This window comes from Zootoca vivipara, chromosome 6 (assembly GCF_965207765.1).
Source record: "Zootoca vivipara chromosome 6, rZooViv2.hap1.1, whole genome shotgun sequence".
In the NCBI taxonomy this organism is placed as follows: Eukaryota; Metazoa; Chordata; class Lepidosauria; order Squamata; family Lacertidae; genus Zootoca; species Zootoca vivipara.
This window is the reverse complement of record NC_142589.1, coordinates 86,136,632-86,155,945: the sequence shown is the minus strand read 5'-3', so window position 1 is coordinate 86,155,945 and position 19,314 is coordinate 86,136,632. Positions and strand designations below refer to the sequence as shown.

Below are 19,314 nucleotides of genomic sequence, written 5' to 3'. Positions count from 1 at the left end.
TTGCGTTCTTATAGAGATTGAAAAAGAGGTCTCCAAAAATGTTGGTAAAATGGTTCTTGTACTCACAAAAAATAGAAAACACCAGAAATCCCAACAAAGGAGGAATGGGCACACTCTCCCACATTTCTCAGATGAAAACAGGGATGTCCTAAGGAAAGGCGGGACATTCAGGGATCAAATCAGAAACCGGGACGGCTTCTGTAAATCTGGGGCTGTCCCTGGGAAATGGGCACAATTGGGAGTACTCAGAAATCATAGAATCATAGAGTTGGAAGAGACCACAAGGGCCATCCAGTCCAACCCCCTGCCAAGTAGGAAACACCATCAAAGCATTCCTGACAGATGGCTGTCAAGCCTCCACTTAAAGACTTCCGAAGAAGGAGACTCCACCACACTCCTTGGCAGCAAATTCCACTGTCGAATAGCTCTTACTTTACTGTCAGGAAGTTCTTCCTAATGTTTAGGTGGAAGAACTTCCTGACAGTAAGAGCTGTTCGGCAGCTCTTGTTGGAACGCACAGATAACAAGGAATTCGAAATATGTGGAATTATGATTCTTTTATTCCAAGGAGCACCATGAGTTCCCCCTCCTGTAACACCCCATACACCCCAATCCTCAGAGTGGGAATCTAGCAATCCTCAGCTAGATCTGCTCTTAAATGCAGCCTGAATCTGAATCCCTACATTTGACCACCGTCTCCTTCATCTCAGGAGCGGAGCCACCAGACATAACAAGCCTCTTGCAAGGACTCCGTCCAAGTGCCAAGCCACCGGTCCGGCCAATGACAACAAACCACACATGCAAGGGCTCCTGTTTCTTTCCGAGAAGGGAGGCCTGCCCCCCTGGTTCTAGGAAGCACGGTCCCAGGGCGTAACACGGCGTGGAGTTCACATGAAACGGTGCCAGAGACCTGGGTCAGAGCCCTTACATGGGAATAAGCCCCACATAGGGATGGGGAAAGTGGGTGGAGGGGGGGCTTCTCTCCTGTCACCCAAGTCAAGGTAACCCACACCAAGGGGTCAGCCGCTCGGATAGTCCCGTAACAAGACTCTGGGGCCTGTGTCCAGCAGCCCCTCTTCCCCCAAAATAGCACACGGCGGTCAAAAATAGGAAGGCAGAGAGTTGAACCCAGGACAGAACTGAGATATAACACACATCTACACACGTATTGTTTTGCAAACAGGTGGCAATTTTATGTTTCAACCAACATGTGCCTGTTTTCTCTTTCTGCCAATAAAAATTGATTGATTGATTGATTAGCTGTCAAGTCTAATTGCTGCATCGATGTGAGAGGGTTTTTTGGGAGGGGGTGGCAGGAGGGGGTATTCACCATCATAGGAGCCAACTCCTAGGGGACAAGGGGTCTTGAGGAGGCCACCCCCCAAAAAATTGATGGGCGTTGCCGTTCAAATGGTGTGAGTGCACTGTGTTATGCGATCAATTATGTTGATTATGTTGCTTACTTGGCGCCCTCCCAACATTTTGTTCAAGTTGGCACCACCCTCCCCTCCCCAGCTGTTAACTCCCCCCCTGCACCCCCCACCCTAAAATAATCCAGTGACTACATAAGAGTTTGAACTTCATTGCTGGACAGGCTGTGTGTGTTCATGTGTGGATGAGGATGCCGGATCCTGCCCATGTACTCAGGGGGGGGGGATGTCTTTCTCCCCGCCAGCCTAGTCACTTGGCATGACCAGGACAAATGCATACCCTCCAACATTCCTCCGATGAAAATAGGATGTCCTAAGGAAAAGTGGGACATTCTGGGATCAAATCAGAAACCAGGATGGCTTCTGTAAATCCAGGACTGTCCCTGGAAATTAGGGTCACTGTAAGGGTGTTTCAAATATCACAAAAAATAAAAAAAATTCCTTCCAGTGGCACCTTAGAGACCAACTAAGTTTGTCATAGGTATGAGCTTTCGTGTGCGTGTACACACATGCACACAAAACTCATACCTATGACAAACTTAGTTGGTCTCTAAGATGCTACTGGAAGGAATTTTTTTTTATTTTTTGTTTTGACTACGTCAGACCAACACGGCTACCTACCTGTATCAAATTTCACACGTCTTGATATTTGCTTTTGTCCTGTCACTGCAATGAGCAGGACAAAATCTTCCCCTTGCAAGTCTTGCAATCTTAACACCTGCATTTTCCAAAAGGCAGCAAAAAGTGTATTTTTATCTTTTATTCAGGATTCCTCCTTAAATCTCTTAGGCAGTTTCATCTTTGTTTCTTTGATTAGAAAACAGCACCCTCTAGAGGTGAAATATGAGTACTACCCACCTGGAATTTTGGCGCTGTGGTTAAACCACAGAGCCTAGGGCTTGCTGACCACAAGGTCGGCGGTTTGAATCCCTGTGACAGGGTGAGCTCCCGTTGCTCGGTCCCAGCTCCTGCCAACCTAGCAGTTCGAAAGCACGTCAAAATGCAAGTAGATAAATAGGTACCGCTACAGCGGGAAGGTAAACGGCGTTTCCATGTGCTGCTCTGGTTTGCCAGAAGCAGCTTTGTCATGCTGGCCACATGACCTGGAAGCTGTATGCCGGCTCCCTCAGCCAGTAAAGCGAGATGAGTGCAGCAACCCCAGAGTAATCCACGACTGGACGTAATGGTCAGGGGTCCCTTTACCTTTACATGCCGTATATCAGGGTCCCTAAACTAAGGCCCGGGGGCCGGATGTGGCCCAATTGCATTCTCAATCCGGACCGCGGATGGTCCAGGAATCAGCATGTTTTTACATGAGTAGAATGTGTCCTTTTATTTAAAATGCATCTCTGGGTTATTTGTGGGGCATAGGAATTTTCCAAAATATAGTCCGGCCCTCCACAAGGTCTCAGGGACAGTGGACCGGCCCCCTGCTGAAAAAGTTTGCTGACCCCTGTAGATTGATAACAAAGTCATGGTGAATCTCTAATCGGTGCAAGCTCTCCCTAGGGCCTGGGGGAGCAAAGCTTGGATTTGAGGGAACCAAACAATTATTAATATATCCCATGGCATTGCTATGATGGAAGACTTTTGGACTTGGAAATACCAGTTTGTTAAAAGACCTGAAACTTCATTAAACAAACTTTAAACTTCATTAAATGAGAGAAAGCTGGAATGTTCCCGTGGGGGGAATGCACCAAAAAACAATTGAAGAATAAAATTTCCTCTTGCATGCCAACATAATATGGATTCGTTAAGCACGATGGAAAAGTCCCATACCAGATACGATAAGAAGGAGTTAACATTGGAACTATGATATTGAGAATAAACAACAGAGAAAACGCAGGAACCAAAATAAAAGACTTTCTCCGGACCAGACAGAACATGGGAAGTCCCATTAAATTAATTAATTCAGAATTGGCTTCTTCTTTTCCCCTCCTTTTTTATTCACATATGATGTTGATATGTTATTAACTGGAATGTTATTAATGAAAAATTAATTAAAATATTATTTAAAAAATAAAAATATTATTTAAATTTAAACAACAACAATGGACCCAGCAGGCTCTTCCTTTGCAAGACATCTCTCACCTGTCTGCAGAAAGGTGAGCGAGGGACAGATTCATTCCATCCGCTTTGAGAAACAGCAAAATTTGCTCCCCTCCAAACCCCCCCCCCAAAAAAACAACCACCACCCAATAATTCTATTGGAAGTATATTTAAACAAGCACATTCACAATCCAGGAAATAGTCCTTGCAATTGATCTCTTTCTTTTTTTAAAGGGACTTCCCTCCCCAAAAAAGTCCCTTCTTGCCAGCCCACATGGAAATCCAGAGCTTTTCAGCATCAAAGTTTGTTGGCACATTTTGATAGGCTTCTGGGAACTCCCCTCTGGAATATCCCTCAGTCCGGGAAGCCATACGACACGGGAGGGCAAGAGAGAGGAGGAGGAAAAACATTTCAGAGAAAGTTAAGAGCGCATGTGGCTATCAGCAGCCAAATCTCAGGCAAGCAGAGAATCCAGTTTCAACCAGGAATGGAGGCACAACTTTGGTTCCTATTGCACTTCAAGGCAAAGCCACCCTGGATTTGTGTCTTCCTCCACAAAGAATCTGTAGTGGGTTCAGGGCGCTGAGAGGGGTCAGGAAATGCTCTCACTCCTCCTTGCTCCCCTCAGGGAGCTGCAATCCCCAGAGTTCCCTGGGAAGAAGCATTACCTGTTAAAACAGGTCGGCAGTTCGAATTCCCACCTAGCAGTTTGAAAGCACGTCAAAGTGCAAGTAGATAAATAGGTATCTAAACAGCGGGAAGGTAAACGGCGTTTCCGTGCGCTGCTCTGGTTCGCCAGAAGCGGCTTAGTCATGCTGGCCACATGACCCGGAAGCTGTCTGCGGACAAATGCTGGTTCCCTCAGCCTATAGAGTGAGATGAGCGCCGCAACCCCAGAGTAGTCCGCAACTGGACCTAATGGTCAGGGGTCCCTTTACCTTTACCAACTCTCAGCGCCTGCAACAAACTACAGTTCCCCAGGATGCTTTGGAGAGGAAGCCAGGACTTTTCAAAGCAGAGCAATACTGCTTTAAATGCACAGTGCAGAAGAGGGCTTGATTCACAGCTGCCGAAACCTTCTCTTTGGGCATTCCCACTTCTCTGCATTTTGCGAAGCCTCTCTCCCACGAAAGGTTGTGTCCATAAAAGCAGGTATTCAGGGTAATGTATGCAAACAGAGCGCAAAATATGGTCTGAAGCTCAACATCAAAAAAACCAAGATCATGGCCACTGGTCCCATCACCTCCTGGCAAATAGAAGGGGAAGAAATGGAGGCAGTGAGAGATTTTACTTTCTTGGGCTCCTTGATCACTGCAGATGATGACAGCAGTCACCAAATTAAAAGACACCTGCTTCTTGGGAGAAAAGCAATGACAAACCTAGACAGCATCTTAAAAAGCAGAGACATCACCTTGCCAACAAAGGTCCGTATAGTTAAAGCTATGGTTGTCCCAGTAGTGATGTATGGAAGTGAGAGCTGGACCATAAAGAAGGCTGATCGCCGAAGAATGGATGCTTTTGAATTATGGTGCTGGAGGAGACTCTTGAGAGTCCCATGGACTGCAAGAAGATCAAACCTATCCATTCTGAAGGAAATCAGCCCTGAGTGCTCCCTGGAAGGACAGATCGTGAAGCTGAGGCTCCAATACTTTGGCCACCTCATGAGAAGAGAAGAATCCTTGGAAAAGACCCTGATGTTGGGAAAGATGGAGGGCACAAGGAGAAGGGGACGACAGAGGACGAGATGGTTGGACAGTGTTCTCGAAGCTAGCAACAGGAGTTTGACCAAACTGCGGGAGGCAGTGCAAGACAGGAGTGCCTGGCGTGCTATGGTCCATGGGGTCACGAAGAGTCAGACACGACTAAACAACAACAACAACAATGCATACAGATCACATATTCATGTTATTATTAATTTCATTTATGAATTGCTTCCTCTGAAGCGATTTCAAAACACACACACACACACACACACACACACTTTTGCATTAGTAACCTGTATGGTCATGTAGGCAAAAATCCATTTGAGGAATGTACATAAAATTTGTTAAAACACAAGAAATGGCTTGCAATAAATATGTTAAGCGGGCATATGAAGATATTAGCATTAAACATATGGGGAAGGTTTTTTATGTTTGATGTCTTACTGTGTTTTAATTTGTGGGGGGAAGGTAGTATAGCCTGAGAAGTGTTCTGAGGGCCAGACCAGGGGCTCTGAGGGCCGCATCCGAGGTTCCCTTGCCAACCCAAGAGGAAGTGCTTCAGAAGATTTGGGGCAGGGCTCGTCCTGTCCCGAAATTGCTAAAAAATAGTAAAATCCCACCAGGATCCCTTCAAAATCACAACACTTTACAGTGGGAGAGTAGATTATCTAACGGAGGCAGTGCTAGAAAAGTTTATTATTATTATTATCTTAAAAAAATACATGTTTTTCCAGCTAGTGGTTTGAACAGAGTTCTACACGTAAAAGCACAGGTAGATTTCGGCCAAGCGAAAAATGTCCCATAAGATCCAGGCCCCAAACCACTTACAAAAACCCCCACAGAAGTTTCATGGCAGGCAGAAGCTCCTTTCAATCCTAGCCCCAAAGCACAAGTCCGAGAGAGTCCTAAAAACTGATTAAAGCTCACATCGGCTTCTGAAGCAAGATTTTTTTTTTTTTAAGCAGGAGCTGGAATGGGTAGGACAGAGGTGCCCTCAATTGGCAGGGAGTTCCAAAGTGCGAGCTCAGCAGCACTAAGGGACCGATTTCTTACAAGTATTGGGCAGCACCCGTGGCAGGGCCGGTTCTGCTGGTCCAAGTGGCAGGGGATCCCATGGGTGGGCCAGTTTTTTCTGCACACACTCAAACAGGCGCCCCTCTCCATCCCCCTCCTGGGCAAGGGAAAGGAAGGACCAGCCAGGCAGAAACACTCAGGCAAAGTGGCATCTGTGAGGGCCGTGGCCTGAGGTTCAACACAGAATCCTAGAATCATAGAGTTGGAAGGGACACCTAGGGTCATCCAGTCCAACCCCCTGCCATGCAGGAATCTCAGGCCAAGCATCCATGGCAGATGGCCAACCAACCTCTGCTTTGAAATCTCCACAGAAGAAGAGGCTATCACCTTCTTCTGAGGGAGTCTCTTCTGCTGTGGAACAGCTCTCACTGTCAGAAAGCTCTTCCTGATGTTTAGTCGGAATCCTCTTTCTTGCAACTTGAAGCCATGGGTTCGAGTCCTGCCCTCCGGAGCAGGAGAAAACAAGCTTGCTCCCTCTTCCATGTGACAGCCCTTGAGATATTTGAAGATGGCTCTCCTATCTCCTCTCGGCCTCCTTCTTTTCCAGCTCCTTCAACCGTTCCTCATCAGGCTTGCTTTCCAGACCCTTGATCATCTTGGTCTCCCTCCTCTGCACATGTTCTAGCTTGTCAACATCCTTCTTAAATTGTGGCGCCCAGAACTGGACACAGGACTCCAGGTGTAGTCTGACCAAGACAGAATAGAGCAGGACTATGGCCTCCCTTGATCTGGACACTCGACTCCTGTTTCTAAATGCTCACAGACTACCTGTTGAATTATCTGTTCTAGAACCTTTCCTGGTATCGACGTCAAGCTCACCGGTCAGTAGTTACCTGGGTCCCCCCCCCTTTTAAAAAAAAGATAGGGACAACGTGAGACCCTTCATCTCAGGGTTGTGGGTTCGAACCCCACATTGGGCAAAAAGAGTCTTGCATTGCAGGGGGGTTGGACTAGATGACCCTCAGGATTCTAGGGTTCTATGATTCTATCCCTGATTATAATACATACAGGCACACACACAACATACGCTCCCTCTCTCTAACAAGGAAAATCATTGTATAAAACAGTTTTTAGTAGTCATCATAGGATATCTCTCTCTCTCCCCCCCCCTTCCATTGGCTTTGTTTTATAAAACAATATATTATTTTCTTTAAAGAGGGAAGGAAGGTGCTCCAGATTTTTCTTGCCCTCTCTAGTGGAGGAGAGTTCCGCAGTCCCAGGAGAGGCTCGTATCTGGCGCAGGAGGGCAAGGGGAATCGCTCCCTGCAGGACGTCAGTGGCAAATCCTGGAGGTCATTTCCTTCTGTCGAATAGAAGAGAGCAGGGGGAAAGAAGTGATTGCTTTTCTGTCGCTCGAAACTGTGAGAAAGAATGAATATATACCTATACCTATATCAGCTCGGCTTATCAACATTGCACAGCAACAAAGGTAAAATAAGGTTCAGGACAACACTTTTAAAAAAAACAAAAAACAGCAAGCTGCAAGACCTTATGGAGGTCTTGTAGGCAAGGTGGGTTAATCACATATAAACATAATAATAATAACAACAGTAACAGTAGTAATAAAGAGGATGGTAATAATAGAAAAACGATTTCCAAATATTACTTGGCGTTGCCATTTTCTTTTTCGGATAATCTTATTATGTCTTATGGAAATGACTTTGGAATTTTGCGCACCAGGCAGTATATGAATGCTATAAAAAGGATGATGATCATAATAATAATAATACGTGGGGTAGCTCAGTAGGTAGAGCATTAGACTTTTAATCTCAGGGTTGTGGGTTCGAGTCCCATGTTGAGCAAAAAAAAATCCTGCATGGCAGGGGGTTGGGCTAGATGACTCGTGGTCCCTTCTCACTCGACGGTGCTATACTTCCATTTCCAATATTACTAATGGCAATTTCCAAATGAATGCTTAGCCTTGATCTTCCTCTTCTTTTCCAAAAATGACCTCAATGCAAACCACGTAGTGATTCTATTCTGCATTTTGAGCGGTATACAAATATCACTGAAAGCCACAGGGTCATAGAACCGTGGAGTTGGAAGGGAACGCCAAAGATCATCCAGCTCAACCCCTGACAACGCAGGAGGGCTGTATTTTATGCCGTCACCTCGGTGGTTTTGTACATATAAATATTATTAAAAGATTGACCGCCCTACGAGGGGCAGCGAGAGGCGGCACTCACCAGGGGCTCCAGCTCCTTGGTGTCGATGAGGCCAAACTCCGTCACAAAATAATAAAAGTGCTTGTAGCAAGTGTTGACGTGGGCTTCGGAGCCCATCTGGGCGATGCGGTCAAAGTGGTGGATGTAGACGTGGACGAAGACTCGGAAGAGCCGCGAGAGGATCTTCTTGACGGACTTGAGGAAGTTCTTCTGGAACGGGGTACCTGGTGCGAGAAACGCACATGATGTCCAGGTCACGACGGGTCACAGAGATGCCCAGCTATATACACACACACACACCGCCCCTGTCTAAGGTCAATACTGTCCACACTGGCCGGCAGCAGCCCTCCAGGAGCCTTTTGGACCTCTACTGCTGGGCTACGGCCTTCCCTCTAATAAATAGGTTTCTAGTCCTCCTCGTTCCAAACACACAGCTGATTTAAGTAGCGAGCTTGCTTCCTATCAAGTCTGACCGTTGGGTCCATCCCGCCCACTACTGAGCAGCCTTCTTGCTCCTGATGTGAACCAGCTGATTCCAGCTTTCTTAAGCAGGGTTTCCAGCCTCGGTGAGTTGCTGGAAACAAACGTTTGTCGTTCCTGACCAGACTTTGCTGCTTCTTGTGAATCATAGAATCATAGAATCATAGAGTTGGAAGACACCACAAGGGCCATCCAGTCCAACCCCCTGCCAAGCAGGAAACACCATCAAAGCGTTCCTGACAGATGGCTGTCAAGCCTCTGCTTAAAGACCTCCAAAGGAGGAGACTCCACCACACTCCTTGGTAGCAAATTCCACTGCCAAACAGCTCTTACTGTCAGGAAGTTCTTCCTAATGTTTAGGTGGAATCTTCTTTCTTGTAGTTTGAATCCACTGCTCCGTGTCCGCTTCTCTGGAGCAGCAGAAAACAACCTTTCACCCTCCTCTATATGACATCCTTTTATATATTTGACTCACGGCTTACTTGACCCCCCGGAACTGAGATACACCTGCCCTTAGAACTGGACTGGACTCTGCCTCTAGGCAAGTGCCCCCCTGAGACTTGGCCGATTTCTCCCATCGATCAGTTGCCAAAACTGAAGGTCCCTGCCGCCCCACAGCCGTCTAAATCCCCTCCTCTCCAGGGCTTTCTCCAAACAATCGGAGACTGCTCCTGTGTGCAGCCAACCTCTCCTCCACCCTTTTCATGCCTCTCCTGGCTGACGTCCGGTGGGCCACCCCGCCACCCACAAATCCCGAAAACGGACTCACCAACGTTGGTCGGGAATAGGTCCTCATTGTTGATCTGCACTTCGATCCAGTCCATCAGCAGGTCCATGTATTGCGGGGCCGAGAGGGCAGTGGGCTTGCGGGATTTCTCGTCCTGCCACCGGTACTCGTATTTCGGACCCCCAGACATGACGGGGCAGCTCTGGTCCGTGCAGGAGTCGGCGATGGTCCCATAGATGAGGTTGATGCGGTTGAAGAAGTCCACCACGTGGACGGCCACCCAGTCGTTCAGCTCCTCGCCGGGCGGCAGCTGCACAGCCACCTTCAAGTCCAGCCCGGCGTTGAGAGACGCCTGCGCCATTTTGTGCAGCTCAAAGCGCTGCGTCCCGGGTTCGAATTTCTTCTTGGGGCGGAATGTGCGGTCCATGTTGAAAACTTGCCGCAGAGGGTTAGACATCTCCTGCTCGACTCTGCTGCCCCCCAAAAGTTATTGATAACTGAGAGATTTGCCACTGCCACAGAGGACTTTTTCGAACACCCGGATTTTAAATTGTCAAGGAGTTCCGCTGGTCCTTCAGAGGCTCTTCAACCTACAGCACAACAGATAGACATGGTTTTTATATAATGCCTTTTCTTTTCAAAACAGAGGGGTTTTTTGGGGGGGGAGAACACCTGTCAGGGATTCTTTAGCTGCGATCCCTGCATCGCAGGGGGTTGGACTAGATGACTTTTGGGATCCCTTCCAACTCTACAATTCAATAATCCTGTGATCCAGTCCAAGCCTGGAATTAGAGGTGTATAATAATAATAATAATAATAATAATAATAATAATAATAATAATAATATTTTTGTACCCTGCCCTCCCTGGCCGGAGCCAGGCTCAGGGCGGCTAACATCACAAAACTAGCACAGTATACAAAGAACATAAAAACATAAAACAAGCAATCAATTAATTGAATGCATCTTAAAATTAGTTCAGAGCAAATTAAAATCTGGGCAGATGGCAGTCCACAGGTAAAATTGAGAGTGGTTAATATTTTCCAGGGCCAACTGTTATCACTGGTCTTATAAAGGACCTGTGAGCAGGCTAAAGGTAAAGGTAAAGGGACCCCTGACCATTAGGTCCAGTCATGACCGACTCTGGGGTTGCGTGCTCATCTCGCATTATTGGCCGAGGGAGCCGGCGTATAGCTTCCAGGTCATGTGGCCAGCATGACAAAGCCGCTTCTGGTGAACCAGAGCAGCACACGGAAACGCCGTTTACCTGCCCGCTATAGCGGTCCCTATTTATCTACTTGCATTTTGATGTGCTTTCGAACTGCTAGGTTGGCAGGAGCTGGGACCAAGCAACGGGAGCTCACCCCGTCACAGGGATTCGAACCGCCGACCTTCTGATCAGCAAGCCCTAGGCTCAGTGGTTTATCCCACAGTGCCACCTGGGTCCCTGTGAGCAGGCTAGGAGGCCTCTTAATGTTTGTTCTTATACAGAAAGAAAAGAATGAGACTGGACCCCGACCAAAGGCCTGGCGGAACAGCTCCGTCTTGCAGGCCCTGTGGAAAGATGTCAAATCCCGCACGGCCCTGGTCTCTTGTGGGAGAGCATTCCACCAGGCCGGGGCCAGGGCTGAAAAGGCCCTGGCTCTGGTCGAGGCCAGTCTAATCTCCCTGGGGCCTGGAATCTCAAATGTTATGAGAGAGAGAGGATAGGGTGCAGCAAAGGGGAGGGGGGAAAAAACACACACACACCATGGAAAGTGGAGTGGGAAGAAAAAATTAATATGTACTGTATTGGAATGCATATGTGAAATTTAAGACTAGGTTGGATACATCTACCCCCCCCCCCATTTTCTTAAATCTGAGTCCCCCAAAATAGGGGGCGTCTTGTACATGGCGGCGTCTTATAGACAGGGAGATGCGGTAACTGGGGGGGGGATGAAGGTGCCTCCTACTGAATTAACTGCCCCCTTCTTCACTGTTAAAAACATGCAATGTGTGTGCGTATATATATGAGAAATAGTCCTTGAAGGACAGGAATCGAGGCCCCTTGGGTGTCTCTAAAAGAAGAGAGGTGTGCCATGAAGGGAAGCTGAGAGAGGAAGTCGAGGGCGGGGAGAGGGAGGGCAGGATCCGACCATCCTCCTCCTGCAGCAGTGCAAGCCCCGTTTACGAAGAGCTGAGTTTGGGCTTCGCTTGAAAGCCACATCCTGTGTGCAGACACATGTCAGTTCTGGTGAAGAAAGCAGGAAGTGGAGAGAGAGAGAGAGAGAGAGAGAGAGAGAGAGAGAGAGAGAGAGAGAGAGCTCAGCGGCTCAAGCCACAGGGAGAAGCTGCGTCTCAAAACAACACAAAAGCACCCATGAGAAGATATTGCTTCAAAGCTTTGGAATCGTAGAGTTGGAAGGGACCCCGAGGGTCATCTAGTCCAACCCCCATGCAATGCAGGAATCTCAACTAAAGCATATATAATCTTTTGGACCACCCTGGAGAGAGGGTTCCCCCCCCCCGTAAAAAAAAAACTGCTTGGAATAAGCTGGTTGCTAGTTGCCATCGACAGCCCACTCCTCCCCCATGAATTTCCCCATTCCTCTTTTAAAGCCATTTAGATCGGTGGCTACCACTGCCTCTTGTGGGAAGGAGTTCCGCAGGTTAACGGGAAAAGTCTGCCTGGAATCTTCCCACGATCAGCTTCTTTGGATGCCTGCAGGATCCAGTGTTATGAGGGGGAGAGAGGAGGCCTTTTTCTCAATCCACTGCCTCCAAGCCAGGCATCTACCCCGCCTTATGTCCCCCCCCCCCAAAATGCTGCAAATTTTCCCCGTGTGGAAGTGGTTCCACTCCTCGATCATCCCGGCTGCTGTTCCCCGAACCTCTCCTTGCCTGACTCAGCCCCAGAGGCCCATTGAACCCAGCATCCTGTTTCTGACAAGGGTCAGCAAGGGGCCTCCGAGGAAGCCCACCACAAATACACCAGTCTTTCCCAGTGGCTTGTCCGCAGCAGTTGCTAATTCAGAGGTAGACTGCCCCTGCCTGGGGAGATTCAGATTCTTAAATACAGGGAAACCTCTTCTTCTTTGGCAAGCCCCCATGCTTTAGCATCAAACTTTTTAGAAGGCAGACAGGAGGAAACAGTATATACTGTGCTTGTAATAACAAAGAGGTGGAATTAATTTTACAGGTCTGGGATCTGGACCTGATGAGGAACGGTTGAAGGAGCTGGGTATCTTTAGGCTGGAAAAGCGAAGACTGAGAGCAGATATGAGAGCCATCTTCAAATATCGCAAAGGCTGTGACAAGGAAGATGGAACAAGCTGGTTTTCTCCTGCTCTGGAGGGAATGACTCGAACCCATGGCTTCAAGTTATAAGAAAGGAGATTCTGACTGCCATGGATGCTTTAGCTGAGATTCTTGCATTGCAGGGGGTTGGACTAGAGGACCCTCGGGGGTCCCTCCCAGCTCTACAATTCTATCATTGTATGACTCAATGAAATGCATATTTTTTTTAAAAAAAATTTAAATCGGGGAGCTAGAAAACAATGCTGAACTATCCCTTTCACAATCCTTCTCGTCACTCCAGAGAGTGTCATTTTACTGGAGGGACGGTGTTTAATTTTTTTGTTACACAATATTCATGCAAGTCTGCTTTTGAAATCCACATGGACAAGACTAACTTTGACACACACCCCCTATACATTATACAATGAAATATAAAGTCTTTACAAAAAGGGGGAAAGTCTACTCCTGAAAACATTTTTTTAGTCAAGTAGAAGTTACATGTGTTCGAGTTCTTGTTTATTTCCATCATCCTTTGAATATTTCCACATACCTGCTTTTAACTGGGTTGCCCCCCCCTTAAAAATGATAATTTAAATGTTTCCTATCGTCTTGTCATTAAACTTTTTAGAGGTTCTTAAGCGGCATACAAATTTTGTGAAATAATACACAGATCCATTTATTTCAATGGGTCTACTCTGAGGAGTATTAACAAAAATAATAGTTCTGTTTGTTACCGTCCCTTTATAAAAGATCCCAGAAAGAAATCAATAAATCAATATTTATTTATTGTATTTACAGCCCCCCTCCCAGGATCTCAATTTAATCCCAACACGAGGAAGTTGAGAGGCACCCAGGAAACAACACTTTTTATTTTCCCCATACTTATCCCATCGAAAGGTATTCAACCACGATTCCCACGTTGCAGGGAATCTTTATTTTGTTGTTTATAAATGACATTATTATTATTATTATTATTATTTATTGAACCCAGGTTCATGTTCTTACCGGCACTACTTTCCGACCGGGAAACAATGCGGAGCCTCAAGGCGGAATGGGTCTCCTTGTCGCTGTCTTCTTTTTTGAATTATAAGAAGAAGGAGGGAGAGGAAAAAAAGACGGAAGGTGGTGGATATTTTAAGAAAAGGCACCTGAGCAGGATCCTGAGGTCGCCCTACGGAGCTCAGATTGCAAGTCGGTTGCTCGGCTCCTGACCCAAACCTCCGAAAACCTCTCTGCTTGAGGAAGATTCAGAACCCCGATGAGTAATGTCTGCTGAACTCACTTCCTTTTAGGGAAAGCGACGTCCGTGCAAGAGGAACCCTAGGGCTACATTATTTATACGAAAACGACGTTTTGGAGGGGAGCCAGGAGAACGCCCCCCCCCCCGGTTCTCTTGATCTGGGCTTTCCAAAGTGGTTGGTATCTCAGGGTTCGGGGGAAATGGTTCTGGGGTGGATTTTTTTTATGTCTTGTAAAAATCTATGCACTTCTAAGAACAAGACCTAGATTGAATGATATGTTCATGTTTTATTATAATATTATACATGTTGGGAGTTGGCCAGAGTGGCTGGGGCAGCCCAGTCAGATGGGTGCTGTATAAATAAGAAATATTATTATTGGTATTACTGAAAAGGACCTCCCTATTTTCATTGGAGAAATGTTGAAGGATATGCTGCTTGAATGGTTTTTTAAAAAAGTTTGCAATAATACATTGGGTTAAAGATACATTTGTCTCTTTTATCTCTTTATTTTTGCTGTCAATTTCACCATTTCCGCATAGTCCATTAACTTTTGAATAGGCCGAGGGTGTCTGTCTGTCTATCTATCTATCTATCTATCTATCTATCTATCTATCTATCTATCTATCTATCATCTATCTATCTATCTATCTATCTATCTATCTATCTATCTATCTATCTATCTATCAGCTACTGGTATCTACCTACCTACCTACCTACCTACCTACCTACCTACCTACCTACCTACCTCGGGCATCAGCAAACTTTTTCAGTTGTGGGCTAGTCCACTGTCCCTTGAGGGGGGGCCAGACTATATTTTGAAGGGGGGGGGAATTGAACAAATTCCTATGCCCCACAAATAACCCAGAGATGCATTTTAAATAAAAGCACACATTCTACTCATATAAAAACACGCTGATTCCTGGACCGTCCGCAGGGCGGATTTAGAAGGCGATTGGGCAGAATCCGGCCCCCGGGCCTTAGTTTGCCTCATGATCTGTCTCCTTTCACCTTCATTTTGACGCCAATAATTGAAAGGGGGGGAGGAACCCTCTAAACCAGGGGTTCCCAAACTAAGGCCCAGGGGCCGGATGCGGCCCAAACACCTTCTAAATCCGGCCCACGGACTGTCCGGGAATCAGCATGTTTACATGAGTAGAATGTGTCCTTTAATTTAAAATGCATCTCTGGGTTATTTGTGGGGCACAGGAATTCATTCATATATTTTTTCCCAAAATATAGTCCGTACCCCCACAAGGTCTATGGGACAGTGGACCGGCCCCCTGCTGAAAAAGTTTGCTGACCCCTGCTCTAAACTTACAAGTGAAAAAGACCCACTGAATGATTTTTAAAAATAAATAAATAAAAATCCAGAACTTTCAGGAAGCCAGGATTCCAATTATTCATAGTTCTTTGAAATGAGAAATTCCCCCTGGAAGGAAATTCTTTCTGCATGCTTGCAACTGGAAGATTGCCAGGAAAATCAATTTCCTGCATCTTTCCAGCAACTGCGCTCCAAATGCTGGTTTTGATCTACGAGTTCCTTGTTTCGAGTTTACAGATCGTGAATACTTTCAGCTGAAATCCCTTCCCCACTGAACCGCCACCCCCCCCCCAATCCTGAGACACAGCTGCAAAGCAGGAAGCCCCGAGTTCAAACGCCGCCTCTGACATGAGGTATGCTAAAGGCAAGCCCTGCTCTCGGCCTCAGTCTTCCACATCTGCGGAATGGGCTGAAAAACACAGGCAAACTTTGCAGCACTGTCGTAAGGGACAAGATACCATGTGTGGAGTTCTTTGAACCCCATATGAAGAGTTCCATATGAAGAGAGAAGACATTTTTAGTTTTTCCTGTTTGATATTTTTTATCATTATTCTCTTTAGTTTAGATTGAAATTTATGGTATATTACAGGGGTCCCCAGACTTACCGCGCAGTGGGCCGGTGCCCACCGCGCTGACCGCGCGGCGGGCCGGAGGGCAGGGGAGTGCGCGCGCAGCGGGCCGGAGGGCGGGGGAGTGCGCGCCCGTGCGCATGCGCACACGCACACGGGCGGGGAAAAAATCACCGAAAATCGCTTGTGCGCATGCATATGGGCCTCCCCCGACCCGGAAGTGCATCGGAAATGACCTCTTCTGGGTCGGGAGAGGCCCATACGCATGCTCACAAAGGATTTTCGGCGATTTTTTGCCGATATTTAAGATTGTCGCCGTGCTGCGCGCCGTAAGAGCGGGCGGCGGCAGCGGGCGGCGGGGGTCGTCGCGGGCCGGATTGGGAGGCCGATTGGGCCGCATCCGGCCCGGGGGCCGTAGTTTGGGGACCCCTGGTATATTAGGTTGAAAACCTTTAATAACATTGATTTTTAAAAATTCTCATAGTCCCCTGCAATTCACATTTTGCTGCATTTAAAAGATTTTTAAATAACAATTAATAATAATAATAATCCAGATCAAACGGGGGAGGGGTGGAATTCAAATGAATCTGACAAGCATCTGAAAATAATTAAGATGCCCCCAAGTCCCTAACTGGCACTTTACCGGGGGTGGGGTGGGGGAGTTTAATTATTGAATTAAATTTTGATATGTTGTAAAAATTTGCAGAGCTACACGGTCCTAGAATTAAGTGGATCCTTGACCCAGGAAGAGTCCAGGTATCCTGGCAGGCAGACGAAGTTTGAGCGTCTCCTGCCTACCAAATAACAGAGGCCAAACCAGGACGTACGAAGCAAGGTACTTTATTAATTAAATAATAAAGCTATTGCAATAGCGATCCGTCCACACAAGCAAGTTGAAGTGAAGGGACCCCGAACAAAGGAAGCTTCACAAATTTATAGGTTTCATTTCCAATAGTACAGAATTGCATAAAAGGTGGGGAAATGGGTTCTGGGAGGGGGTAATCGCGAGAGGACAAAGGGGTTGATGGAATTCTTGATGTAAGATATCATGGTGATAGTCCAGGTAATGATTATGCATGTCTCCTTATTGTTTGACAGGAAGACTCTGCGGATGTGGGAAGATTGTTGATAACACCTGTTTATCAAATAAAATTGTTGTTCTCACTGAAAGTGTGTATTTGAGTCGTGCTCTTTTAGACTGGCTAGGTGGCAGTGTGGTATCAAGAAGAAGTGGAAACAGTCCGTAAAATATGTTGTGCCACAGAGGTGCCTATTAACTTGCAACAAAGTTTATACAAATATTCAACGTTTGCAATAGAGAGAAAAGACTACACTTAAAGTTAAAGAAGAAGAAGATATTATACAGTAACTAATAATACACAGAGAGGATACAATTCTAACAGCGGTAAAACGTTCACAGTTCAGAGCGATGTTTGACAGCTTATAACATTTTATCAAGGACAACGAACTAAAAGCTTAGAAGGGTGCATAAGTGGAAACCTTTGCAAATAGTAGAGTCAAACAATTAATTCTTCAGGATGGCAGGATTTTTTAAACAGGTACAATTTGATAGAAAGGTTCAAGGTATCAGTGCAAGGTTATATTATTGCGGTTTCGTAAATAGATACAGTTTCATACAGAGTAGAGAATAGGGAGATGCATCGGGTAACATGATAGAGGACACCATAACATTACTAAAGGAACAACGGAATAGTTTATTAGGGATAAATATATATATCTTAAAAAGGTCCATGGTTCAGCTGAATCTGGGTCATGAAAAGTACAAGGGAGGGCACCTCAGGCGGGGATTTGGGAGGGTGGAAGTTCCGAGAATGGGTGATCGTTATCGTTTTTGGTTATCTGGCTGGAGGTGCGATTATGCAAGTTTCCATGTGGGTGTGAGACAGGATTTAGCAATGGGTTATGTAAAAGGGTGCGTGTGTTTTCCAAGAGGTCTGGAGGAACTGTCTGGGTCAGCAGGGGATTAATTTACCTTGATACGGCAGAATAGGCTTCTCTTGACTTTTGAACCATGAAGTCAAGAAAATGGCTTCTCTCTGGCTAAACTGTCCCCTCTCTGTACATTGGTAGTCTCGTAATGCATGGGGGCAAATTCCTCTTACCCTGCCCCTTATAACAGATATCATTTTGCAAATAATAGTTATCAATGAATCGCTTGGGGCAGAAAGTCCTCCCTCTGGAACTGCCGTCTTTTCCCGTTTATAAAACGATGTTTTCTGCTAACTTTATTTCGTCAAAAATTGGGGGTCGTCTGAAATACCAGCTGTTCCTCTTCCCCGTTAGATGGCAACCCACCCTGGGAAAAACAGGAGGAGAGGATTTCTGGGGGGAGGGGAGGAGAGGAGAGGAAAGTTAATCGCCCCCAAACCTCTTGATCTTACAAGGTACGTAGAAGCAGGAGGCCCCAACCTCGTCACTACTCGCGAGGAAGAGAGGAAGCAGGCTTTTCCGGGGTGCGGAACACCGGAAATCTGCAATGCATTATTGCAACATTAAGCAGACCTTTTTTTTTTTTCCTTTTTGCAAAGGGGAACAAAGCGCAATGCGAAATCGACTGCCGATTTTAAAAGGGGAGCGTGCGTGGGTGGGAGCCGGGCGCGCATCCCCGCATAACTCAGGTGCGCCTTACCTGCTTTTTCCGAAGACGCTCCCAAACGCGTGTCAAGGTCAGTCTCCCCCCTGGCCACCACGTTCTCGGATCGCTGGAAAGAGGGGAAACTCTCCGCACGTTACTCCACCCCTGGAGGCAGGATCGGGGCTGAGCGGCACCACCCCTTCCGGGTCCCGATCCAGGCCAGTGCCCCGGCGTGGTCCTACTGGAGAGTAGACCCGTTGAAATGGCAGGGCACCCGTTGAAATGGCAGGCGTTTGGGTTGGACTCAGTCCTGACCCCTGTGTTTTCCTCCCTCATGGTTTTGATTTATGGACTACTTAAAATGAGGCTGCATTTTAAATTTTAATATTGTATTTTAATCTGTATTTTAACTAATTCTTTTCTTTTCTTTTATGTCTTATTGTAATTTTATTGGTGTTAGCCGCCCTGAGCCCGGTTTTGACTGGGGAGGGCGGGGTATAAATAAATATTATTATTATTATTATTATTATTATTATTATTATTATTATCCCCATCTTAGCTACATTAATTTCTGCAGAGTTGCTTCGAGGTGAAAGCCTTTCCCCCTCCATTGCCTCAAAGGGGCAGGGTTGAAATCTTTTCTTAATGCAACTCTTGCGCCTTACAACACCCCTGTAAGGGAGG

At 46.5% G+C, this 19,314-nt stretch overlaps 2 protein-coding genes and 1 long non-coding RNA gene across 5 annotated transcripts in view; 2 read left to right on the top strand and 1 right to left on the bottom strand.

Annotated features, from left to right (window-relative positions):
* Positions 1-5,843: 5,843 nt before the first annotated feature.
* Positions 5,844-18,820, bottom strand: MOB3A (MOB kinase activator 3A). Of its 3 annotated transcripts, none has more exons than XM_035117877.3 (5): positions 18,685-18,813; positions 13,909-13,974; positions 9,672-10,219; positions 8,444-8,646; positions 5,844-7,560 (listed from the first exon to the last, which is right to left on the bottom strand). In XM_035117877.3, the coding sequence occupies exons 3-5, from the start codon at positions 10,084-10,086 to the stop codon at positions 7,531-7,533; spliced, it is 648 nt and encodes a 215-aa protein (XP_034973768.1). In that variant the 5' UTR covers positions 10,087-10,219; positions 13,909-13,974; positions 18,685-18,813; the 3' UTR covers positions 5,844-7,530. The 3 variants fall into 3 exon arrangements, with proteins under 3 accessions (XP_034973768.1, XP_034973767.1, XP_034973773.1); XM_035117876.3 differs by having other exon boundaries at positions 13,909-13,977; positions 18,685-18,809; XM_035117882.3 differs by lacking the exon at positions 13,909-13,974 and having other exon boundaries at positions 18,685-18,820.
* Positions 15,780-19,314, top strand: part of IZUMO4 (IZUMO family member 4) — a 20,478-nt gene continuing 16,943 nt past the window's right edge. Inside the window, exon 1 of the mRNA XM_088672937.1 lies at positions 15,780-15,907. Coding sequence (XP_088529063.1) covers positions 15,814-15,907 — 94 coding nt within the window. The 5' untranslated portion in view covers positions 15,780-15,813. The remainder of the gene's footprint in view (positions 15,908-19,314) is intronic.
* Positions 16,732-17,207, top strand: LOC148685513 (uncharacterized). Its single transcript, XR_015950748.1, has 2 exons — positions 16,732-16,869; positions 17,133-17,207. It is a non-coding gene; the product is annotated as an uncharacterized LOC148685513 (long non-coding RNA).

Bases quoted from the DNA above. Each gene is read 5' to 3' on its own strand.
- MOB3A (XM_035117882.3), bottom strand. From the start codon at position 10,086: ATGTCTAACCCTCTGCGGCAAGTTTTCAACATGGACCGCACATTCCGC. The intron at 8,647-9,671 runs GTGAGTCCGTTT...TTCTCGCACCAG, and splicing joins CCTATTCCCGACCAACGTTG to GTACCCCGTTCCAGAAGAAC. The intron at 7,561-8,443 runs GTGAGTGCCGCC...TCTATTCGACAG, and splicing joins CCAAGGAGCTGGAGCCCCTG to AAGGAAATGACCTCCAGGAT.